Raw genomic sequence first — 26,385 nt, 5'->3', positions numbered from 1 at the left:
TGGAGACGGCAGGTTGTCAGTGCTCACCGAGGCCAGCTTGTCGAAGCGGGCGAACAGCTCGTTCAGCGTCATGACCAGCTCCTGCGCCGTGCACTGAGACGCCAGGCTGGTGAAGCCCTCGATGTCTGCAAAGAGTATGCTACAGGAGAGGAGGTAGTGGAGGAAGAAGACAAAGAAGACATCAAATGAGATCAATCAATGAAGTATAGAGTTCACTGTTTCCCCGCAGCGCTTTAGAGTAAATGCGGTCGCCTTAACAAAACAGGATTTCGCCTTAACTACCCCCATAGTTTGGGCCGATCGTGATATGCGGAAACTTTTTTCTGTTTCATGTCACTGGGTCTGTGTCAGGTATCAGCTGATGGTTAGGGGTGACAACAATCAGAAATGTATTGTCAGTAAAGTAACAGCCTGCTGGAGTCTGTAGCTGCAAACTTAGATGAATAAAAACGGTTACAGAGCGCTGCCTTTGGTTACTGGATGTAACTCCAATTCTATAAGTAAGTGCGTAGCCCTCTAGATGGCTTCGCTATGGGTCTTGTTACAAACACTGTTAAAATGATGCAGCATTTCATATTACAGTCAGTTGTACTCCGATTTAAAAAAACAAAAACCTTTGAAACAAAAGGGAGTTCAGGTTTATCTATTTGCTTTCATTAATGTTATTATTAATACTTTTATTTATTTATTTTTGTCTATATGTTGTGTAAAAACACCCAGTGTATGCTTCGTTTTAGTTTTTGTATTTATTTTGTGTTTAATTTACAACAACCGACAAGCCAGCTACCACGATAACTGGCACAGTTCCTGCGGGAAACACTGGAGTTAGTCAGTGTCGTACAGCGCCTCTCTCCTTCTTAACCATCAAGCTGCCGTGTGAGAAGCTAAGGGAGGGAGGCTGACCTTAGTTCAGCTCTGGCTCTCACCATCTAAGCCAATGTAGGTCACCTCCTCCAGACCATCCCTCTGAGAACTCCACCTCCCCTCTCCCCCTGTCTGCATGCCTTGTATTGCTAACTTTTGATAGTATTGAAAGACTAAGATAACAACAACAACACCAGTACCAGTTAAGGGTGACAGATGGCGCTGCTGGTCCTATGCGACAATCCATTTGGAGAGAACGTTTTTTTAATTACAGCATCCAGAGCCTGTCTGCATTTCTTAGCCTGACTAAGACTGTGAGCCATGATGCAACAGAATGTCGTTAAAGGCTCATTCCACACAAATCACAAACACCAAATGTTTGTCATAATCGATCATGATCATAAATATATCAGGCAGAAGAACTACCGCTTGATGTGCCTGCCTCCAAGTCATGTAAAAGAAGAGTTTCATTCACACCTATTGTGATGGTCTTGGACTGAGTGTAATTGTAACCAAAGGCCTGTTTTGCAAACATATGTGATGTAAACAACCTCAACAGGATAAAAAAAAAAATCATAACTAAGATTTAGTCTTAGTTATGATTATGATTATCGTTTTGTCTGATGTTGATGTCTTTACAAAATGCATCAACTTGGGACAAAAACTGTGGGCCTGATTCAATAAGAATGTGCCAGGCTGCTTTTAGTTCCAAAAATTGTGCATCATTGTTTCCGGCTACCTGCTCCGTCTCAGGGTCTAATTCACAAGGCAGATAATGGTAATGATATTCAGGCGCAAACACGCCCCAAAATTGTCCTGCACTATGCAGTTTGTTTCTCTTGTTTAGTGTGTGAACATGGAGAAAATCTGTGTGAACTTTTGCGCTCTAATGCTGAGAGAGAGAGAGAGCTGTTTTGTCCAGATAAAGATTCATTTCATTTCAATTATTTTTTTTATTTCGAACATGTTTTAAAAATAAAATAAAAATATACATTTCAAACAAAGCAAACAGCAATCAAAGCATACTTTCTGTAGTGGCTCGATTTTTTTTTTTTTTCCTTAACCAGTCCATGTTCGAAAAGGGTGTAGGATGAAGTTAAATAACTTATCCAGTCCTACCCCTTTTATCTTTTTAGCTTAATAAATTAATCCAAGGCTAAGCTCTACAAAATTAAGTCAAAGAATACAGATAACTAAGTAACTAAAGCAACAGATATAATGTATTACACACATTAATTGGTAGACAGTACAGACCTTACAACTGATATTGATTCCATTTTTCCCCAGATGATGAGCAGGAGGGGAGGGGGAAACTTTTAAACTTTTCATTGATGGCAGACTTGAAAAATGTGATACAGGTTAACCTTTCAAAACAAAGTTTCATCTCTGCATGGAGCAAGCAAGGGCATTTTGGGGGGGGAAAAAACTACTTGCATCCTCGTGCGTAACAACTCAAGCCTGTCGCCGAAAGGGGCCAATTTTTCCCTAAATGACTCATTTAAATAAATGCAACAAGCACTGGCACACCAAGACGCTTTTTGCTCTCCAGCGCAGTTAGGGGGTGCATTCAACCTATTGCATGTGTTTTGTGAATTAGATGGTGTCTTTTGGATTCATCTGCACAGGCGTGGCAGACGTGAAAACCGAGCAAGCTTTTGTGAATCATGTCCTGTGTGTTTAAATCTTGTGCTTTAGTTGGATACTGGCTTAATCCTGTAAGTTTACAACTTGTTGTTCAGAGATAGTCCTACTCAGGAGGTGATATCCAGCGATGAGGGTTGACACAGGGGGCCAGCAAACTTGAGGTTTTTCCTCCTGTCATTTGCTACACAGAGAACAGCAGTGGGTCTGAGTCAATATCTTTGCTGCAGCCGCCGCTGTCAGTGTCAATAAACAACAACATGCATAATACATGCTGGCAGGGAAATAGCTGTTTGAGTGACTCTGTAACTGACACATCAGTCAACGGCGTGAGGTCAAAGCCACTAGTGCAAAGAAGACAAGCTCGCGGAAATGGTGTGCGTTAGTGCTTGCAGGAATATGAACGTGTGTTTATCTGTTTACCTAACATTGTCGTGTTTTTGGATGTAGATCTTGTGGAACATCATATCTTCCTTCTTGGCATTGATATCAGCCTTCATTTCCATGGCAACGTGCCTGGGCAGCACTGACAGCAGTAGGCGCTCCTGAGAGAGAGAGAGAGAGAGAGAGAGAGAGAGAGAGAGAGAGAGAGAGAGAGAGAGAGAGAGAGACAGAGGGAGAAATTAAAGACAGAAAGAGAGAGAAAGAGCGAGGGGGGAGCCCATTCATTTTCATCAGTTTGTACTGTTAAGAATGCTCAATGAGTCACTGCCTTGTTGGCATCTGCGTGGGAACGTGTTAGTCAAATAGAGAGGACTAGAGATACGTGTTACACTTCAGAACATATTGTTGGACTTGAAAACTGAGTGAAAAAATTTTGACTAGGAAACGGAGACACCCATTTGTTGCTCTTTTGCATTCGTTTATGGGTTCAGTTTTCCTACAGGACGCGGGAAAGGCTGCGCCTCTCGCTTATTTGTTTGAGCGAGCGCGTGTCTGTGAGTATGCATGTTTGTCAGAGCATATGCGTTGGCGGGTGTGTACCTGCTGCTGGTTTTCCCTCTGCAGGTGCAGTCTGGCCTGGATATATCCTCTCGTCTCCTGGAAGGCTTGTCTCTGGGAAACCTCAGCAGGGTAGTGCGTACAGATCCCGATCATATTAGTGCACAGGAAGATCAGCACGTTGGCACTGATCTGTAAACACCACAACGACACACACAGAGATACATGACAGACAGAAGAAATAGATGAGACAAAAAAAAGGGAAGAGGTGAGAGTCCCACCAAACATGCATATGTCACATCACAAGTACAAAGTGAACTCTGCCTGACCTGGGAGTTGTCAATAAACAAAATTGATAACACTCTGTGTCATAGGATCTACTGCAAGGGGAAAAATTCCTCAAACGTCTGAGGAGCCATTAGATGTGATCTGGTTAGAGATGATGAGCGTGGCCTTGTGGCTGCTCTGCAAGGGGACATTTTTGTCATGTTGCGCTCTGAACAGCAGAAAACAAGCCCAGGGGGTTCAATGTGCATGTGCATGAGTGGGGACACGTGAAGTCAGTGGCCCTCATGTTTTTCATTTTCCAGAGCTGAAAGTTTACAATGTCTTTGAGTAGTTTATGAAATACATTCAAGAGAGAAAAAACAAGGCAGTTTTATTGGGAATGTGATATTATACATTTTTTTAAAAAGACAAAAGAAGATTACGTGAGCCTGCACCTTTTTTTTCTCTCCACTGGATCCATTTCTATGATTTAAAGCAGTGCAACAACAATTTTCAAACAACTGGTGGAAATTTGAATGCACAGCTTTAGAAAACATTTTGCACTCAAAGTACTGATTCAAAGTTTTTACAGGTGTAAAATGAAAGGCTCCTCTAAAAAGGTCATATACCTCTACCTTAGTACAGTCACAATGTATTATAACTTTGTGATCTCCCACATCGTCCATGAACAGACAGCACATTGTTGCCTCTATTATCTTCAACAATGTTTGAGACAATTAAAACTGAGGAGATCATTGACTGAGTAAGAACACAAACATATACCCATAGTGCCTTGATCTAAATGACTCGGAGAGACTTCCTATCTTGTCTGATATGACTAGAGCCCCGACCGATGAATCGAGCAGCCGATAATATTGACCAATATTTGCTTATCTAATGACTATCGGTATCGGCTCATTTCATCGCAGATATAATTAGATTTATTTATGTATCAAATAGCATTCCATCTGAGTGTTATTGTATTACACAAGCGGTTCTCTTTCTGGCTGCCACCAGCAGAGTGTGCTATATGAATTAAAACAAGAAAAATCACTCTCCAGAGTGTCAAGTGGTGATGCACGTACATGCGCAGTTACTTTCTAATTGAGTGATCATTTTGTCTTGATATATATATATATATATCAAGTGTTTGATCCACATTTGAGCGATTAAGCAATAAATGTGTATATCTATATCTATCTGTACATATTTCATAGATCTAAGAAAGATATCGACCAATATGTCATTATCGGATTTTTCTCTCTCCCCAATATCAACCCCAAAAATCTCATATCGGTCGTGGGCCTAGATAAGACAAATAATGAATATAGTTTGCAGTAATGTCAAATGTTCTCGTAACCCCACCATAGCTCTATTGTTTTACAAACTGAGTTTTATTGCTAGTTCTACTATGATTGTACAGTTTTGGTTTAGAAAAGCTGTATTTATGCAGCCATGCTGATAAAGCTAGTTAAAACTGAAATGTAATAGTGGTGAGAAATAGAAGATACCATTAACATAACTTTCTTGTGTGTACCAAGTGCTGTGAGTGTGTTGGCTGAACAATGCAGAAGCACAAACACTAAAAGAGCATTATCTGTAGCTTAAGTAAATGAAGTTCAGATATAGTGTTCTGTACGGTTAGCTCAGGGTCATAGACCTTTAAAGCATTCCTCTGCACTGCTCCAGCAGCATTCAGTGTGTGCCTTTTGTGTTTTTAGATGTGTGTGGTAAGCCAGCATGTAAGTATGTTAGTGATTTCTCTGCTTGCACTTTCACAGCAGAAACTCAACATTAGAAATGGAGCCTTGAGCTCTGGACTTTCCCTCCACTCATGCACACGCTCACATACACAAACACACATGAACACGCACACATACACATCCTGTACATGCTCAGAAACACACTCCAGCCTGGGAAAGTCACTTGACCCATGACCAGAGCACAGAGTGCTTCCTCTGAAGATGATATCATCAATTATGAGAAAAAGACATGCAGGCACAGTACACACATAAAAACAACATTTCAATCAATCTTATTTGCAGCATTTTGAATAAACTGGATGACATGAAAACTCCAGTACCAGTATTTTTGAACCAGGGCTGGTATGTTGCCAAACCACTGTGTCTGTGTGCATGTTCGTAATGCGTGTTTTAAAAAAGAAAAGACAGCAGAAGAGAGATGAAAAACTGTAGATAGAGGATGTTATCAGTCATCATCACTGAAGATTTTCATGTCCTTGTCCTTTTAAAATAAAAACAGTAAAGTACAAACTAAGCATTTGCATCTTGATCAAAAGTAGCTTCAAAAACGCACCCTTAGGATTTCCACGACTGTCCTGAGATCAGGTTTGGACTGTATACACACAAGAACTCTTCTTCTGTTGTCACAACATGAGAGAGACAATCTAACAACCTGTGCTTGAAACAGAACACCATTACCTCAGGACAGAGGCAGGCAAATACCACTGTTTATTCCAAAGAGAGTCGCTGTTAGCTTTGTATTCCATCTGGAAATAAATGGCCAACCTAGATTAAAACCTCAGCAGTAAGCAAAAACTGAACACACTGATGTTTGTAGGTGCAGAGGCAAGCATGTTTTAATGTATTTGGGTAAATATAAATCCCTGTAGCTGGTGCAGCCAGAGCGCAACATCTGAGCATCCAAAATTCATTCTCATTTTTTATTTCTGAGGGATATAGACTGATCCCTCACAAAGGTTTTCAGGAAGGAACAAGAAGCAGTTTTTCCTGGACTCCTTGAAGCAGGTTGACAGAGAATATTTTATGTGAGGTTGAAAAGATTCAGATCAAAACCACAAAGAGATAAGAGACACTTCTTCATCCGGCTATGTGTGCAAACCTACCAAGAGTTTCCAACCTTGTTCCATCGCTCAATAGGTGATAAATCCATCGTTTTAATAAAATCACTGATATGCTATGGCTTTCTGATAAGGATCCTGATGCAGTAAACAACCACTGTACACCTCACCCTCCAATCTTGAGGGTCCTCTGATATAACCTGATCACATTAATCCCAAACAGATGGCTCTGAACAGAGCCAGATAACTAAATTAAGTGGCCTGTCTGAGTTACCCTGCCACCTGCAGTTCCCAGGACCACGCCACAATACACTCAATTCACAATTAAGCCAATTCGGTTTCCCATGTGGGCACTCTGAGATTGTAATCAGAGAAACGACTGTCCTCTATCAATTTGATTTCAAGAATTTGGCAACAAATTAAGAGTGAGCTTAAACGCAGTTTAGGAGGTCCCCCTTTTTTGTAGCGGGGGAGGGTGGGAAAACACGAACTAGTGCAGTGATAGCATTGATACACAGCTGTTAACAAATGTGACACAGGTTTCCATGGAGCTTTCATTGAAACCACGGTAATATCCCCCAAATATCCCTTAAGCAGATAGGCCTGCACAATGAAATAAAAATAACCAAAGTCTAAGAACAATGTTCAGTTTTATAATAATAACTGTATGAAGTGCAAGAAATATACAAATGTTAAAGAACACATATGAGCAATAACTCAGTTTGATGTCTATCTGCTGTTCATGTTTTACAGAATACCCATGTTGGCAAAATATCGCTCGTGAAACCAAAATAATCCAAAAGGTTTCACTAATAAATCGGCACCAGTTATTCCTGAAGCATCTGATAGCTACAAGCTGACTGCATCAAAAGGGTGTGATGGCATGGCCATTATGCCCAGGTCTCTCAGGAATATTTAAAATGTATACATGCAGAGTGAGAATGCAGTGCATACGAGTTATTTGAATGAAATGCTTTGCTTATTTATTGTAATCAATTCAGACTGTTGGGATGTGTTGATTGAAAGTTCTCATATCAGGATAACAATGACATTGTGATTGACTGCACAGCCCCGACAGGTACAGCACATTTGAGTTTAGTATGATTAGAGCTGAACCACAATTAACTGACTACATCCCGAATGCTCTATAAATGTAGCTCTGAAAATGTGAGATATCATTGCTAAGCAAAATAAGATCGCTTTAATTCCGAGTTATGCTTAGTCACCACACGTTTTGGAGATTAGAAGCAGACTCATTTGCAGAGGCTTTTGAATAAATCGTATGTGGTGTATATGAGTGTGTGAGAGACTCCTTTTGGACTGGCAGCTCTTTGATGCTGAAGCTTGTTCTAAGGCTATAGCATTCATATCAACCACACGGAAATCTCCAAACGGCCTTGTGGTGGAAAGACCGCAAAAGAAGCTTCTCTTCATTAGCATACTGCACACTCTCTTTTCTCCAAGCTTGACTTAAAGTATCTACCCCTGATCATTCCTGCTGCAGACTTCCAGCTCTCACAGGTGATCTTAACTCGTCATTTATTGAAGCAGGATCCTCTTGGCTGCAAAGTCAAAAGGAGGCCAAACATTGGCTTATAAGGTGCAGCTCTCTGCAAGGTGCTTCATAAAGACAAGGTAGGCTGATAACATTTTAGAGAATGATTTCAGGAAAGGGATGAGAAAGTTTTTACTTACTAAACATGGCATACAGAAAACCCATTATGAATTAAAAGAGGAACTGGTGATTTATAATCTGACAATACAGCAGGAGGAGGTTAACTACATTGTACATTATAATCAATGTTTGGATTTATCCAGCAGTATTAGAAGAGGCCTGCGGTGAAAGATTAAATTCAGATCTCAAACCAACCATGAGCTCTACTAAAGCCAAAGTTTAAACTTTAAAAAGGCCAGAGTTCTACATCCCATAAGTCAACACACAGGCTCTGGGGACACTGAGTGCTGTTGACATGGGGGTTCCTCTCCAGCTCATGACCTTTAACAGGCATCTAGAGATGTGTGACAGAGACAAACGTCGAAGCCTCGTCAAACACTGCTGATATTAGCCTGAAAAGATAACATGTGGAACCAGAAAGGTAAAATAGAAAATACTACGAGACCGTGTTGCACTTGTCCTGATCCATTCAAGGTTACTATAATATTAAATAACTGCAAAACTAAGGAAAGCACTCCTTATAAAGATAAATGTTGCAGAATGCTTGTCTTTGCCACCTTGGGTCAGTGCCATCTGGAATCAGAGTTCTGTTTTCATCATGGCTCGAGCCAAACCAAAATTGGTCTCAGGCGACCAGAGAGGCCACAAAGTAATCTGTGAAGCGCTGAAGCAAATTCCACAAAGCTAAATAGAGCTGGACCCAGGCCGCACATCTGTCACAAAACCAGATCCTGAATTAATACTTGTCCATATACGTTCTCCAAAAACAAGGAAAATCTCCCAGCCATCCTGGAAGCACTGACTAAAACATACTGCAACCACTTGATAAAATTACCCACTCCTTTCTACTAATTTGACCAACACATTTTTCCCCAAGAAACAAGATAATAATGATCATTCATCCATGTATTTCAACAGGCCAGCCTTGTATGGCTTTAGTTCAACAGTTCCAATAAGTACAATTTACATCTAGCTCGTACTTATTTTTTCAACTTTCTTCTGGGGAAGAACTTTTTTACAGTACGAAGACAGAAGAGATTATTTGTGTTGCCATTTCCCAGTCATTCGAGACCCTTAATGAAAGCAGAGGGGTCAAACAAACTACTTAATTGTGGCTTCATTGACTGTACTTCAAAGTTTTATCTCAGTTTTTACATCCGCTGCTTGAAGATGTTTAACAAATGTCCTTTATCCTTCTCTTCCCACACACTTCCTGTCTCTCTGAATTAGAGAGACGGACACAAAATAATCTGTCAACTTTAATGACCGAGCAAAATGCTATCTCACAGCTGGACAGGAAAAAGTGCCTTTTTTTTCTGTCATTGTTATATAATTGAACCGATAACTAGAACATATAGTTGTATATAATGTGCCAGTCATTTGACTGATGATTTATCAGCTGATTTCAGACTATTCTAACTCTATAACTTAATTATTTATTTTCTTTTATATCAACATTCAGTGTCTGCTTTGCTGTAAGAACCATCAGTTTTAATGATCCTCAGCTGTATATAGGTTTGTTAGTTTTATTATATAGATATTTGCATGTAGCAACAGCACAAGAATCATTTTAATGTACCGTAGGAATAGTAGTAGAGACATTAATAGAAGCATCAACAGGTTTTTTTCTGTTCTACCTCACTTATCGTTAATTACATATAATTACCAAGTACATCATCGAGGTGATCGGGACTCAGATGCAAAGAAAGCAGTGATGAAGATTTGACATTTCCGTGTATCACTGGTATTGGCTGCTCTGTGGGTTAGGGTCAGTGTTGGACTGGACAGACTAAAATGGGGATGGGGGTGCAGTATGCGGGGCCGGACACAACACTCTTCTCCCAGCTGTGTCCTCGCTAACCCCTCACTTCCTGCCCACTCACACCCTTTCAAGCACAGCTGCAATTACAGCCAGGCTGAACACAAGATCTGGTTAATAAGCCTAACAAACCAACCAGCCCACCAGATCAGCACACTCCTCTGCTGGCTCGTCTCTCTGATCTGAATTGTGTGAGGGAGTCCAGACCTTGAACTGTGTGACTGTGAGCTAAACATCCAGGAATTCCCATTTCAGCTGCTATTTTCTCCAACTCCTTTTAAGCACAATTTACAACATGATCCAACGGCAGTCGTTTGACTTTGTCACAGATGTAACAAGTCTAAAATTGCACGGTGTGTCTTTAGTCGAGCACTTGAGCATGATTTCCTTTGCTTTTATCCAGAATGACTTTAAATACTTAGAATGAAGAGAGGGAGCTTTGAACTCGTTCAAAGAGAAAATGTGTGTGGGCCCAATAAAAATACAAGAGTTTAGTTTCATTGTCCAGTTATATACACAATATTGACTTTAACTACAAAGCATACAGATCAATACCAGTACAAGAACAACTGGTTATAGTTTAAACAGCACAAGCACGACAGCAGTATGGTGCCAGCTTTAACTTAAGTTTGGGCTCCATCATTCAATGATGAGCCGAGACTGAACGCATGTAAAGCACATCTGCCATCAGGGCCGTCACATGCCCACCACGTACCCATCATGCCAGTGAAACTCTGAAAGGCTTTACATTCCAAAACAAAGACTCGTAGAAATTTGATTCAGGAACACTGCTTGTTACGGAAAATGTAGAGTCAGATCGCTATGGCTCTTCTTTACGACATAAAGGTGCTCATGGCACTTCATCCCCAAAAAAAGTAAACACCAACGTCTTTCTGTCTCCTTAAAAGGACACATTCTTTTTTTTCTTTTTTTACATCATGGAAGGGGGAGTTTAACAACACAAAGTAATACTTCTTTGGAGCTTTCTGCTGTTTATTTAGATCCTGTGAATGCAAAAGACGGAGTCTAACTTCCTTTGGTTTAATCAAGCGTGTGTGGAGTGTGTGAAATTGCATCATGGGACCTGAGTCTTGTTTTTTTGTGTCCGACACTATTCAATGAAAAAGTGAAAAAGGCATGCTGTGAGGGAGGGAGAAATCCTCCAGGCTATAAGACAGAAGGGCTTGTTCTTTCCATTTCATAAGCAGGTCACTTGAAAGGCAAAGAGGTCAAGCAGGTTAAAGAGGGTCTATATGTCAGTAAAGACATGGGATGTCCACAATGGCGTAGATTTCAATAGCAGGAAGGTGTTTGTGCGGATAGTGAGCATGTTTGCTAATTACAGCTGCACTCTAGTAATGCGTTCTCACGTAGGCCGGACATATGTAGAAGAAGTGTAATTGTAACTACAATAGATGGATAACAAGACAGTTGGCTCGTCTGACTGTGACCTCTTGACAGAGAGTCGTTCACCTTCCTGTCACTAGTGCTTGGATTGGGTGCTCTACACTTAACTGGATCTCCAAAGTAAAACTTCCCTTGAAAGCCTCAGGACTTGCGTGCCGCACAGATCAACATTTAACACTGCTAATGGATTCCTAATATATATCTCTTGGCCGCCCGCCATGGCAGTTCAGCCTTAAATCCCTGTATTTACTTTTGCGGACAGCCAAGTTGTTAGTAAACCATGAGATGTTATTAGAAGCCTGCACTTCCTCTTCCCTGACTCACATACTATTATTAGGTAGGCTATTATATGCCTTATCACCGGCTGTATTATAAGAGCAATATTTCGCTTATCGCTAATCCTAATTGCTCCCACCCATGGTGGTGGAAGCTATCCGGGTTTGTATCGCTGCCTCTGGTTGTAATACAATAAGGGGGATGAGTCACAAGCACTCTACCTCTCTGAAGGGAAGGGGAGGGGATGGGAATAACAGGGGGATCTATTATTTGAGCCGGTGCATTGTTTGGCACCCACACTACCTGATGATGGGTGCTTGCCATTTGATAGCAGCCGAGTGAGCTGCTGTGATCCATATAGACAGACACACATCACCACTTCTTGTGTCCTGAGTGTGTGTGTGTGTGTGTGTGTGTGTGTGTGTTCAGCTGTACATAATATGTGAACACACAGGACACTGGATTCACTCATTATAAGCCAGGCTGGGTATCAAACTTCAATGCTGCACAAAATGTGTCTGTAGGATCAAGTGTCAAAGTGAATCACATGTTGATTGTAGGCACTCAATGCAAAATGATTTGGTCTTGTTTACTTTTTATCAAATTTGACTGGATCAAAATTGGCTTTCATCAGTTCAGTTGTTATCTTATGAAGGCATTAATAAGCCTTTGCAAACTCTGAACAGCTATAAAATAGAAATATACTAAGTACATACAATAAAAATAAGACATTTTGAAGTCAATCACTTTATAAAGGTTAAGGTAGTCAGTGTGGTTGATGGGGCGGCAGGAGCTCAGTCTGAAGAGTCGCTGGTCCCCGTTGGACCAGAGTAAGTATGGAATTGGGTATAGTTGCTGAGGAGGTGCCAACTCACTTCCGGAGCTCTTCAGGAGGTGCCCTTGAGCAAGGCAATGGACCCCAAAACTGCTCAGGTGCTCCATCTTGTGAAGCCCCTCACTGACATCTCTTCATTAGTGCATGTTCACAGGTTCCTGTTTGTGCATGTGTGTGTACTCCCAGCCTGTGTGCATGGAGCATGTTTGAAAACAGACTTTAAAAACTGAATTTCCCCAGGGGGAATTAATAAAGTAGGTCTCCTTCTTCTTCTTTCAGGTTATTTCTTTCATAAAGTCGATGTTCTGGCCTAAATGCATTATCCACACATTGCCTGATACATTTCATTGATTGGTATCTTTTTCTCCATTGTCTGGCAAAGGTCTCAGTATGTTTCCACTAAGCCCACATTCATTGACCCCATAACAATCTGCCAAAGGAACAGGTTTTTCCTCTAGTGCCGGATCAGCACACAACAACAAAAGCACAGACGTGCTGTACCTCTGAGACTTCACTCTTTTATTGACCTGCCTGTCAATAGCTCCTCCTCATAGGACTCCATTTAGGATTTGGTTATCCAAATATATCCTGCTGAACACAAAAGGACAACTTCTGTTTGGTTCCCTGATAATCCCTGTATGACATCTTACACGCCGGCTGCTTCGAAATTCTAAGACCTTAACAATGACTCTGCAAGTCACATAATCCCCTGTAAGACATGAAGGCGTATGGATGCACAGCTGTTTATACTTAAGTGACTTAAATGCATATATCAAAGCAGAACTCCTCAGGACAGCGCCAGAAGCCAATCATGTCAGAGTTAGTTCTTCCCTCAGTCAGCCACAGGAGAGTTTGACAAACCAAAACATGAGGGACAGGTGGTCTCTGACAGGACAGCACTCAAGGCCGAATGAATCTGTACCAATAGATGTGTAGTTGTGTGTGCATCCTATAGTGCGTGTCTATTTATATGTGAGCCCAATGAGAACTCAAGCCCTGAGTTTAGATCTAATCTCAGGTGACTGAACAAAAGTAGACAGATTCATGGCGGCACTGGTTACTGCTGACTCTTAAAAAATGTAGTTTGGGTGCATTTGCAGAGAGGGTGATACAAGGTTAGATACTGATAATGTGAGTATGGTGTGTTAAAACTTAAGGCCACAAGAGGGACCTTAAAATGCACCTTTGACTACATGTTAGGATGTTCTTTACTGCCTTCATGCAGATATGTCAGAAAATTCAATATGCAGCCAATATGAAAAGAAAAAGATATTTGGTAGCGTCATCTATCAAAAAGCTGCTGGTCATAAGAAAACCGTGCAAACTGGTAAGAGGAGACTGCAGAAATGTTTTAAACCAAATGCAGTTTAAAGGATGAAGGGTGAAAATACATTTTAAGCGCGTTTGATAGCTGCAGCATTTCTCCTCTGCTTTCTGCATGTCAAAGGGAAGCAGGAGCGCGTTTTTTGGTCTGGAAGACATGTGACTCGGGTCAAACGGTCGGTTCGACTTTTCTCCTTTCACTCTCATTGTGTCTGCATGTATCTACAAACAGTATCTTCATGATAGAAATGTTATCCCATAGCCTGCTGTCGTCTGTAAACTATCCACACAGACTCTTTTAAACAGTGCTGCGTTATATCCAAACACTGAAGATACAGTGAAGGCTAAATGCTCCCCTGTTCATTTATAAGCAGCAGCGGTTCCAGAGGGGTAGCAGGGATGGACTGGGCTCTACTACATTTAAAAAAAAAATAATAGAGGCAAGCTAATATTTCTTTTTTAATGACACTTCAATTTCCTGATCTGATAAAATGATTTGTGATTTAAACCGGTGCTCTGGTCCAATGGAACACATCACAAAACACAGAATTCAGTCAAATAAAAGAGGGAAAAAAAAGAATTTGGGAATAAATAAATCAGTTCTAACAGATTTTATTGAGCCCTACAGCTGTGTATTTTAATATTCAGACAGTTTTGGAGTTATGCCCAGAGAGGAAGAGAGGAAGAGAGGGAGAGAGGGAGAGAGGGAGAGAGGCGGAGACGGATGAAGAGGGACAGACAACTGGTGCCTCCATGTTATTACATTTTAACATTATCTATCCTTTATCGATATAAAGAGTATTTTTTTAATAAAGGTTTATCTTTGGGCTTTTTATGCATTTATTTAGAGATAGGATAGTGGATAGAGTCAGAAATAAGGGAGAGAGAGAGAGAGAGAGAGAGAGAGAGAGAGGGGAATGACATGCAGGAAAGGACCCACAAGTGGGATTTGATCCCAGGCCGCCTGCTTGGAGGACTATAGCCTCTGAGCCGATGTACAAGGGGCACGCGGACTAACCACTAGGCTACAAGTGCCCCAAACTAAATTTTCTTCCCTATATTGTTTGAAAATATATCGATTTATCTTAAAAACTCATATCACCAAGCCCAAGTAAAATGCCCCACTGCTTTACAGTACTACTCACAAACATTCTTAAGCTGCCAGCATTGAAGGGGGAGAAAGAATAATTCAACATGTGACTGCAGGAGATGGGAATGGAAACCCTGGTCCTTACAGTTGAGCGACGATCGACTCTACCACTGAGCCACAGTCACCCAAGACACTCAAATTGACGCTCGTCTGAAATACAAACAATTATGGGCCAGATTATTTAGATGTATGTGTTGCTCCTTTATGGCTGTAGTCAAGACCACTGAGATCTGATCCAAGGCAAGGCCCATGTCCAAAGATGGTTAACAGGGAAAATGTAATATCTTCTCACATGGAGTGTGTCTTCAGGCTTTCATTGAGAGCAGTGAACTCAGAACTCCAAATATTTTATTCTAACGAGAAGCACACTGTTAGGATGAATCTGCAGTTTCATTTTCTACTTTTTGACAACAGTTCTACCTTCAGCTCTGTATAGTTGACTGTGGAGCAGAGCGCTGAACCGTGAAGATCTGTGGACACTATTCCTATGAGGAGCCGAGTTTGTTATGGGATAAAGGACTACTCCATGCGAGTGGATTTCTGTGATTGTGAAATTGTGACCCAGAGAAAAGTGGGAGGAGAAAAAAAGAGAGAAGAGACGGGCAGTTCTTTCCCAAATGGGTACGTCAGCTTAGCATAATTTCACTCTCTCCATCCAATGTCATCACTGCTGCTTCCACAAACGCCCCCCCCCCTCCTACCCTGCCCCATTATCAAGGTCCATCAAAGACATCCCTTTGTCATTGCCATCATCGCTCTCACATCTTCTCAGCTCTGAACCTGCATGAACGCCCCACAGGGACGACAAAAAATAAGGGAAAAAGAAGAGAGGGCCAAAGGATGATGAGGTCCCAGAAGAAGAAACCAAGTTTCCCAGAGCAGAGTCTGGCCCTGTGACGCCAGGAGCCACAGTTTGTGTAAGCTCACATGTGTGATACAGAGGGTGTGACAGACTGAATGAAGTCCTTCTCTATTCAAACACCTGCGAGTAGCTGGTGAGATATCTGTTAAGTCTCAGAGTTCACTAAATGACACATTGTGCTTCTCTGCTCATAAGGGTGAAAACAAAGGAGTCTCCCTCAAATCCTCCTCATTCAGAAGAATACATAATGAGAGGGAATGTAATATGGCTGATTACAGCATGAAACAACTAATCAATCCACTAGCATAGCAGTGCCAGGCAAACATCCCATCATCGATTGCTCAGAGAGCTGTATTGTACAGTGTTGGGGGTCTAAACCCTCAGGCAGGGCACCGGTCAATCATCAGAAAGCCTGTAGTCAACAACCCCTCTTGTCTGGGTCATTTGTACTTAACACACAAGCTCACAGCAACAGTAGGGTTATGTCAATATTGCCTCATTCAGAGTGGCTTCATATTCATCTGGTTGCCTAATAGCGATGGTTGGTAGGGAAAACCAATAACAGGTCCAGAGAGAGTTCAACCCATGTGTATATTAGGAGAACAAACATTGCTAATTTGTACAGGAAAGAAATCATGTCTGATTGAAGTTTGTGACACGATTCTTATCTTCTTAAAAAGGTCAGAAGGCTACCTGGAGGCCATAGCAAAAGAAATCCTCATTTAAAAAAAAAAAACCTATCAAGGCTTTCTACTGCACTACATGCTCAGCATCATCGATTATACGGCATAAAATAAAAAGTACACATTGATGATTCAACAAACTGTTCTTCTGGCTGTTGTTCATAGCCACACCTCCCTCTATAAAGGGAGGCACATGTAACCAAACAGGAGCACTTTCTCTCTTCTTTTTAAGTGTCCCATTATGCCATGACATAATGTTTGTGACAGAGAACCAGTGTTCACAATACTGTGGACCCTGACACTGAAGAAGCCAAATAGAATTCAGCTATGGTTCATGTTATTGGTAACACCTGTGCTTTTCCTGACCGGTCATGTCTTTTTGTAAAAAAAAAAAAAAAAAAGGCTGATTATTTCATAAAACATGAAAAGACAATGTTTGATTTTTAAAAAAGAATTGTTTTAGCCTAAAGAATGGCAGATCATCCAATTATAGATAGAAGTATCAGAGTCATAGAATTTTAATGAAAATGTCCAAAAATCTGTTTATTTACATTTCTGCAGTATAAGTTTTGATTGATGATTTACTTTACTATGTTTCTTTCATTTGTTTATTTATTTACATATTTTGGAATAATTGAATCATCACTTAATTTTTTTTTACAAAATTGAACAGATCATTTTGATAAAATCCCTGAGGATCTGACAGCCATATTCAAAAAATGATTAAAAGACGCAAGTAATGGAGAAATATTTCCGATAGGGAGCTGCAGCAATAATAAATGACTTACTTTGTGTTTTTCCACAGCCTCCAGAAGTAATCATTCTGTTTTCCATCAAATTCATTGCACAATCTTGAGCCTTGCACCCCACCCTGTGTCATTTTACTACAATAGCCTTCTTGTTTTGAGGAATTGCGTCCTGAATGGCACCATGCAACATTATCATGATAGTCCTCCACAATGCAACTAAACAGGCTCATTCAACCCAGATGACCTTCTGCAAACCCCTACAGAGTTGCCAAAGCTGCCCTACATCACAAAATGTAGGCTCATTAAAAATCTCATTTGAAAAACTGCAGAGATCTACAGCATCATCTACTTTTAGTACGGCACCTTTGACACGCTAAAGTGACGGAGGAGTCTGTACAATGTTTGTCCTATATTGATGGGGAGAAAAAGTAGGGCATTTTGACTGGTGAATACAGTAACAACATTGTGCTCAATTGTATGGTGACAATGGCGGGCCTGACAAGCACGAGTCGGACAACTGTGTCTTGTTTTCTCATGAATGTAAATGTCCACTTTGATTTTTAGATTTTGTTGTTATTTAACGGGGACAAGACTCCAAAAAGATGCATCAGGAATACACATTTACAAAATATAGATTACTTTGAATCAAGTGTGTCACTCAAAGGATAAATTGAATGATTGTTTCTACAACTATCAGAGGATGGATACCGCTTTTCCAACTCTCTCTTTTAACACATGTCATATGATGTTTATTGGCTGCTGCTGTTGTTCCTCTTGTCAGCTGTAGCAGGGAGGAAATCCATTCCTAATGTGAGAATGAGAATAGAGGGATTGGAAACAAACTCCACAGTCCTCGTGCTGTTCAGAAATGTATCATGAAGATCAGGCAAAGTCAATATGAGGCTTCAGCAGACCAATTAAGAGCGTCTCTTCCAAAGTTATGAACTTTTAGTGTGTATCTTGTATTAAAAGACTCTCCAGTTGAAATAGTCTCACTTGATTGGTTTGACTGCTGATAGATAAACTGTGTCTGTCCCAACAGTGACAGAAATTCTCCTTTGACAAGGCTCAAACGTTAAATTATATTAAAAAAAAACACAACACAAAGTACAGACACAGAGGACTGTTAAAAAAAACAGCTGCTAAAAAGTGTCTTTTGTATTTTGGTCAGGGTGGTTATTGCGGAGGAAAGCCTCATATTGACTTTGCATAGATTTTGAAGTGCCTTTTTTCACGAAGCAAACACTGTTGTTAGCTTTTTCTTTCAAATGACTTGAGAAATTTACCGTACTAAATGTGTTAGAAGTATGACAAAAGTTGTGACTGGCTTCATTATTTATCTGCTTGAAATTTTGGCAAAATTTCTTCTCTTAAAAATCTCTTTAATCTCTTGAATATATATGATATTGCTGATCAATGAGCAGGCATAATATATGGTTATCATGGCTTTTTCTGCATTAGTGTTACTATAGTAACTTTATTAGTTTGATGTGAAATGCACTAAAGCGGAGTCATCTTAATGTAATTCTGTATTTGTAAATAAGTCTTGACTGAATTCAAGGATATAAACATTACCTTTATAACGATTTAGTGAGTATGTAATTTAAAGTTTTTTTGATTTTGTACCTTTCACTGCCCAAAGTCAGAAAGTCTTTAAAAAAATATCCCAATGACAGCACTAATAATAGTGATTAAAAATGAAATAAAATAAAACACAGAAAAACTACCATTGAACAAAAATATATCAGGTGGTCAAAAGCCAATTTAAAAATGTGTGTTTTAAGCTGCTTTTTAAAAGCATCAGTTGAAGTTGAAGAGCGCATGTTCAATGAAAGAGTGTTCAAAAGTATCAGAGCCATAGATTCAAAGGCACGATCACCTTTCATTTTCAGTCAAGAAGTTGACCCTGGTCAGAGTACCGAGGTAGGAACGGAGCAGGTCAGGAATATCGCCTGGTTCCTGATCATGCAGGGCGTCTTATAAAGCATTCTGAATTGTCTTGGAAGCAAATGTCGATTAAATGAGATTAATGTAAAACGAGTTGATCTGCTGGACCTAATTATTAATCTTTCTGCGGTGTTTTGTATGATTAGTAGATGGTCAAGAGATGGCTTAATGTGACGGGTAGAGGCAAAGTTTGAAAAAGAATCTCAACCTCAGCTTGTGGGATAACAGATTTAAAATTAGCAAAGTTTCTTGAGTGAAAGAACATGAACGGATCAATATTTGATATGTTGATCAAAAGCATTACCTGGTCAAACATGAGTCAAGATTTTGGGGATTTGATATCACAGAGGAAAAGGATTCAATACACTACGCTATCAGAGGCATTAATAGGAACCTCTGTCTTATCAGTATTTATATGAAATAAGTTGTGACTCATCTGATCCTTAATGGAAGTCAGTTGTGCAGATTATTCAATTCATCAGTGTCGTAAGTCATAAAAGCTATGTAAAATGTAATGTCATTAGCATAATGGTGGTAAGAATTTCCCTGAAATGTACAGATTACATGGTCAAGAGGACACATACAGTGAAACAGAGAAGGGTCTAAAACAGATTCTTGAGGCACACCACAGGACAGAGTAGCAGATTGAGACATTTAAGGACCAAGTAACACAGAACAGCTATCTGAAAGGAAGCTGGAGAACCAGTCAAGGACGCTCCCAGAGACACCCAACCACTGTCTGAGTCTGTCAATCAGACTAGCGCGATCAACCGTGTGGAATTTACAGCAAAGATCCAAGAGTACCACAACTGAGCATTCACCCACATCAGAGGCCCTCATGATGTCATTGGAGTCTCAGTTTGTGTGTAATGTTTCTGATGCAAAACCAGATTGGAATCTGTTTGTAACATTGTGTGCGGTTAAAACAGCTGTTTAGCAATGACTTTCTCTAAAATTATGGACATAAAAAGGCAGTAAACATAGGCTGATAGTTTTTAGGGACCATAGGGTCCAGGTTAGTTTTCTTAAAAAGAGGCTGCACAACTGCAGATTTAAGACTTGGGTTGGACACAACATGATTTCAAGGACCTGGACCTATTTACAATTGCAAATTGGCAAGGACCTATTGTTGTAAACACATTTTAAGTAAGTATTATTTGCATCATTAAATTATGATTTAAATCCTTGATTAACAGATTATTGTATAGATTTTTCAGAGATGAAGATATAATCTTTAATTCATGTTTTGTACCTAACCGATATGAGAAAAGTTCAAAATATAAATGGATTTCCACACATACTACTTCTAATCACACATCACTTAGATGTTGATAACACAAAACAACATTAAATGTTGAGTAATGGAATGATATCCATGTTACCCTCGCCTACAAAAAACTCTTCCTATTGTAGTGATGTGTAGTTCCTGCTGTCACTCACCTGTTTGAAAACAAACTGGTACTCCTTGTTGAGCTGCCAGGCGGTCACTACGTGTATGATAGACAGCACGGCTCCACAGACCACGGCTGCTCTCATCCTGACCGGCAGCAGCGTGTAGATAATATAGATGAAGAAGACAGTCCACCAGATGCCCTCAGAGGCACTAGGTGGGTACACCATCAGCGCCCCCAGCACCTGCACCACGATGAGCACCACGATTACCAGGTAGCTAACAATCCACATGTAGTCTTGGTGGAAGCCGTTTCGGTTGCACACCACCATCATGGCCAGAAAAAGAGCCATGGCGACAGAGAGTACTGAGATGTAGGCCTTACTGGGGGTAAGGTGTGGGGTTCTGTCGAAGCAGTGAATAGTCAGGATGACTCCGCACACCACCACCAGCACCCCCATCAGCATGGTCAGGGAGCTCTGGTTGAGCCTGAAGAAGTAGCGCTGGTACAGACGCTCCAGCTTGGCAGATTGAAATTTCTTGGATTGAAAAATCCAAATAAACCGCTTCCAGCAGTCCACCGCAGACATCCCCTTGCAGCCCCCTTCTGCTAATTCCAATGACTCCTCATCTTTCCTCCCTTTCAGCTCTCCATCCTCAAAGCCCAGGTCCACAGCTTTAAGACCCAGATCCCCTCCGCCACCAATCCTCTTCCTATAGTGATCCTCCTGCCAGCCACAGCGCACACCGAAGTTACCCCCGCTGGTGCCCGCTCTGCAGTTGTAATGTTTAGAGGCTGCATTAGGGGGCTCTAGTTCCTCAGGGTCCCTCAGGCAGCTCATGTAGTGTGGGTTGCACAGTGACGAGCTGTCCTTTCTCTTTTTGCCATTGCGCTCTCCCCATGCAGTCTTTCGCTCATCCGTTTTGCTCCTTAAGAGGTCTCTGGCCCACGACATCCTGAATGAAACAAAGTTGGAAAAAAACTTCACATTTAAGAATTCTGGCTTTGAATCATCAAAGTCGTTGCATTAAATATGTCATTTGAGGAAAAAGTTAGAAAGACCTGTGGACCTTCTCACCTGTGCGGGCTTTTTTGAGTGTAGCAACACTGCGCTCTTTGGCCAGGCCACTAGTGTATCCAAAGAAGCATACACCATGAGCTCGGATTGGCCGGAGGCATCAGAGGTGTGCCTGTTTTTGAGCCGTCATCTGTAGAAATAGTCAGCATGTCAGCCCTATTTATCACCTAGACCTTCCATACACCAAATGCTTTCCTGTATACAAAAAACTATTAAAAGAACAATGCTGAGCTCACACCACACGAGGAAATAAAGCATTAAAATCATAGTCATTGTGGAAAAATAGAAAATTAAACACATTGTTTGCATCGCTGGTTGCTGTTTTTATTTTTGTGTTTGTTTATTGGATTTTTCTCTGGCAAAAGATTAGACAATTCAAAATAAACACATAGAAAACAGCTAGTTCAATCCACTTTCCCACAGCAGATCAAAACAACATGTCCATGGAAGTTACTTGCTGTTGTGTTTGCAAAACACTGGATTGTGAGAGTGTAATGTCCTTTTATTATTACGCCATCATTAAGTAACAACTGGTTAATTATGTCATCGAGCCATGAAGTTAAACAGGGTCGCATTTCAACAAACATTCAGATGAAAACTTTTCTGGGTTGGACAGCGCTCGATCGCTGCAATCTGCCTTGTACATCTTGAGTGTGCTCTATTTGACAACAAAGGCCTTCAGAGTGGGCACCATCAGAGATCAAGAGCTCTCCAGTCCAGATTAAATTGTCCATGCTTCCCCCATTAGCTTTGATGACTCACTGTGGCCGGCTTCTGGCAACACATGTCAAGGACACTGCTAACCTCTAAACTTAATAAGCATATCTGCAGGGCTGCCTGAGCTGAGGCAAACAGTGAGATGAGAATACATGAGCTGCACACATGGCCATGTTACAAATCAGCAGCTGTTTTTTTTTAATGCAATTTTCACAGCAATCACCATCACCTCATTAAACGATGTTATTGAAGGAGAGCTTATGTTTGGTTCATGGATTGTGTCTAAAATAGCCGACATGTTCTAATCACACACACACACAACAGCCTTTGAAGGATTTACTGCTTTGTACATGTTTGACCTTATATAAGAAGGAATTCTAGTGATTATCTCGTAACAAAGGAGCATTTATTTATCATGACCCACTCTAGAGTAACATGGCACTTCACCTGCTCAGAGTTTTCAGGCTGCTTGAACCTCAGTCCTCAACTCACCTTTGATACATTTACGACAGGTCAAACAGCACATGCAGCTCTAATGTACAAACTGTACATCCAAAACATATCCAACAGGACACGATTGTAACCTGTCCAACAAAAGGGGGCGAGTCGACTTCGCTATCCTGCACGCATTGCAAACTAAGATGGTGATGCTTTCACTTACAGTTGAATATTTTAGTATTCTGCGTAAAACTATCATGCCCTCCACCCTTTCACCCCCAAAAATACACAAATGAAACGACATTGACAAGTCGCCTACCCCCCCCCCCCCCCACCCACCCACCCATGTGTTCCTCCCTGTGTCGCTACTGCTAACACGGACCTGATGTCAAAAAACATGTTTGGCTCTTACACGTGTAGGCCCGGGCAGGTTCGGATGCGGGCAGTCGGCCGAAGCATATTACATAACAGGCCGCTCAGAGTAGCCAACATGGGAAGTTGCCAGCTCTCCTCTGTGCTTAAACGCAGTCTCTTAATAATAATAATAATAATAATAATAATTTAAAAAAACACACTATCTATGGACCCCATAACACTGCGCGACTGGATAGCCTGAGCTCGGCCTGAAGAATGTGGGTTGCAAAAAAAACAACAACAGTGCCGCTTGGCACACATCACCCGCCTCCAACTTATCAGGAGTAAAACATTCCGTCGGACAACTTCAGCCTTTGGCAAGCGGATCTTCTTAATTCACGGGGATGTCCAGACGGGCTCGCGGCTGAAGTCTTAAACCGGCTACACACTGGGCCTGTCTCTTTCAAGATAAACCTGTACGTCATGATGTTTGGACGCCAAACAGGTCACTGGACCAGAGGATATTGCCGAAAAATGCGCCCTGCAAACAGTGCAAAAACAAATTCAGCCTTAGTCATCCTCGTGGTTCTTTAAAATAAAAGTGCCGCCTAATTGAATTGTCCTGGCCTGCGAAAGGACGTGTCTACATAGCGGGGACAGTCCTGCAGAACAGTTCAGACTTCTCCACGCCGCCGCAATCATCACAGTGAAACACTCGAGTTCAAGTCAGCTGTTTGCATTCTGCTGTAACCTCTTTCACTTAAGCTAGCCTGCAACAATTCAACATTATACGTAACAGTTTCCCAACACTGGCGTGAGAAGGCTAAACAGAGGGAGGCACTGTACTTACATTTGGACATCCTCGTTATTACAGTAACTGTAAGACCGCAGCGGAGGTCCAGCTTGGCCCCGTATTCGGTCTTCACGCAGCCGCCGTCACACGCTTCTCATGCGGGTCAGTTCGACTGAGGAGGGAGGGAGGGAGGGAGGCGCTTTGGTCCAGATGGAAGCGAGGAGAAAATGCGGATTTAGCCGCACAGACCTTCGCTCTTCTCAGCCAGAGATGTAGTACAATCCCACCGACTCGACCTACCCGACTCCCCGTGTCCCTCTCTGTCTCTATCTCACACTCACGCACACACAAACACTCTCACACGAGCTGCATTCCCATTCGCAAACACGCGAGTCCCCCTAGAGGTGGTGCGAGCGTGTCCCGCTCTCTCTGCCTAAGTGTGAGTCATTTACCCATTTGCTGCAATGTTTTCCATTTTGTCTTTGTTTTCTGCTCTTTTCTCTATCTAGAGCACCACTCGGTGCTGTCGCGAAAACATTTATGACTACACACACATGGAAACTCGTTCATTTGTGGTTCGAGATGAAGGAAACAACGAGAAACACTGAAAGCAGTATGACACATCCCGTTAAGACAGTGTTGCAGCACCACCTAGTGGAGAACATGTAGAGACACTACAATGTTTCTAAGCAGTCGTAAAGACACTTCTCTACATTGTTTCAATCCAGTGCTTACATTCATTAGATGTGACCATTCTGAATTAAGAGCAATGAAGAAAAAATTGACAGGCTCTAATTGCTGTTGGCTATTTCATGACAGCCAGTCTGTAAGTTGCTCGTCACACGATAAAGTTTGAACTGTAAACCAGTAAGGCAACACTGGTGTTGACACAGACGGATCTGTTTACATATCACCCTTACACGCCCTAGCGGATCCCATAGGGGAAATTAAACATTTGCTTACAGTAAGTTGTTATTTCATTTCATGCATTACAGCCATTAATAAAACAGCAGAACTAGTCGCCTATTGCTCAATATGTTAAAGTAAATGGTTGGCTTGCAGGTAGACCTCCACTACAACAGTAGAGGCATGAAGCGGATGAATAGGCGGAATCACTTTTTCGAATTAAAATACACCACAAATAAAGTCACTTTAAAGAGCATTGGATCAAAAATACTGTCAAGTTTAAGTCAAAGAAAGTTGTAGCAGATATTTAAAAAAAAAAAGTTTATATTCACTATCTGCAAAGAGGAGCGTGAGCAGTTTAAAAATCAGTTATTGATCTTGTAGCAGTAATTGTATTACACACAATTATAGCCGGTGAAGTGTGTCTGGTAAGTTCAACTAAAACACTTACAAACTGTTATTAGTAGGGTTGATGTGAGATGTGGAACTTGTATTAATAAGAAAATATATATATAAAAAATACACTTATTTTGTGTAGACCTTCGGTATGAATTGAAATAGGCCTACTGTAATCTGTAGCCTACTGTAATCTGTAGCCTACTGAGTCTTTTTGTTAGTTCATCCAGCAGTGGGCGCCATTGTACAACAACATTACTGGATGTTAAGAGCCTATTACCACGAGTTTACATCAGCAGGTTCATAATCTATCACAATTTACCTTGCATTGAGGGACCATCCACAACCACTATGCTTATATGCAAAAAATAGAATATGGTTGATTATCAACAAAAATGCCCTGATAGGCTTTCTTAAAATGTTTACCACACATCCAGGACGTTCATGTTCTGTTGAAGAACCTTTCACTTCAGAAGTTTTTGCTTTATATTTCACCAGGATCTTTGATATTCACTTTTCAAAAATAATGTATGAACAGAGTGTAACACTAGTTTAAGACAACCAGTTTAGCAAGTGTATTCATAGGAATTAATGTGTTTTATACAACCAGCCGTTCATTGAGGCTGAATAGGCTACATTTGGTAACATGCTCCCTCAGTGTGAATAGCCTTTGAATCAGGTGTAAACACATCCAGAAAGTATTATAGGAATGTACTGAGATCCAATCACTCCGGTCACATTTAGAGGTGATCTGTGCTATACATTTGTCCACATTAGTCTAGCAGTATGTATGCAAGTGTCATGGGCAACATTAAAAGACTTTATGTTTGTACCAAGGACAACAAACGTTCACTTCTTGTCATTCTTGTCCAATAGAATATTTCTTTGCCGTTTCTCGTGAAAATATGTTGGATTTTTTTCTATTGTGTCATGCCGGACTGTGCTCAAAAAGTGGGGAATTTGGGGATGTTAATGCCAAGTGTGAGCTCAGCCTTTGAACTCACACAAGTGGGAATCTTTCAGGGCACATGAACACTGAGAGTGGACTTTT

The 26,385-nt window shown here is 41.0% G+C and overlaps 1 protein-coding gene across 1 annotated transcript in view; it reads right to left on the bottom strand.

The window, feature by feature from the left end:
* LOC132989245 (adenylate cyclase type 6-like) overlaps nt 1-24,419 on the bottom strand; it is a 36,765-nt gene extending 12,346 nt beyond the window's left edge. The window contains exons 1-6 of the mRNA XM_061056723.1: nt 24,090-24,419; nt 21,731-21,925; nt 20,702-21,608; nt 3,490-3,639; nt 2,929-3,050; nt 28-139 (exon numbers count right to left, since the gene is read on the bottom strand). Of these exons, the coding sequence (XP_060912706.1) occupies nt 28-139; nt 2,929-3,050; nt 3,490-3,639; nt 20,702-21,607 (1,290 nt within the window). The 5' untranslated portion in view covers nt 21,608; nt 21,731-21,925; nt 24,090-24,419. The remainder of the gene's footprint in view (nt 1-27; nt 140-2,928; nt 3,051-3,489; nt 3,640-20,701; nt 21,609-21,730; nt 21,926-24,089) is intronic.
* Between the last annotated feature and the right edge of the window lie 1,966 nt (nt 24,420-26,385).

This window comes from Labrus mixtus, chromosome 15 (assembly GCF_963584025.1).
Source record: "Labrus mixtus chromosome 15, fLabMix1.1, whole genome shotgun sequence".
In the NCBI taxonomy this organism is placed as follows: domain Eukaryota; kingdom Metazoa; phylum Chordata; class Actinopteri; order Labriformes; family Labridae; genus Labrus; species Labrus mixtus.
The sequence above is the reverse complement of the archived record's forward strand: the minus strand, read 5'-3'. Positions and strand labels throughout refer to the sequence as shown.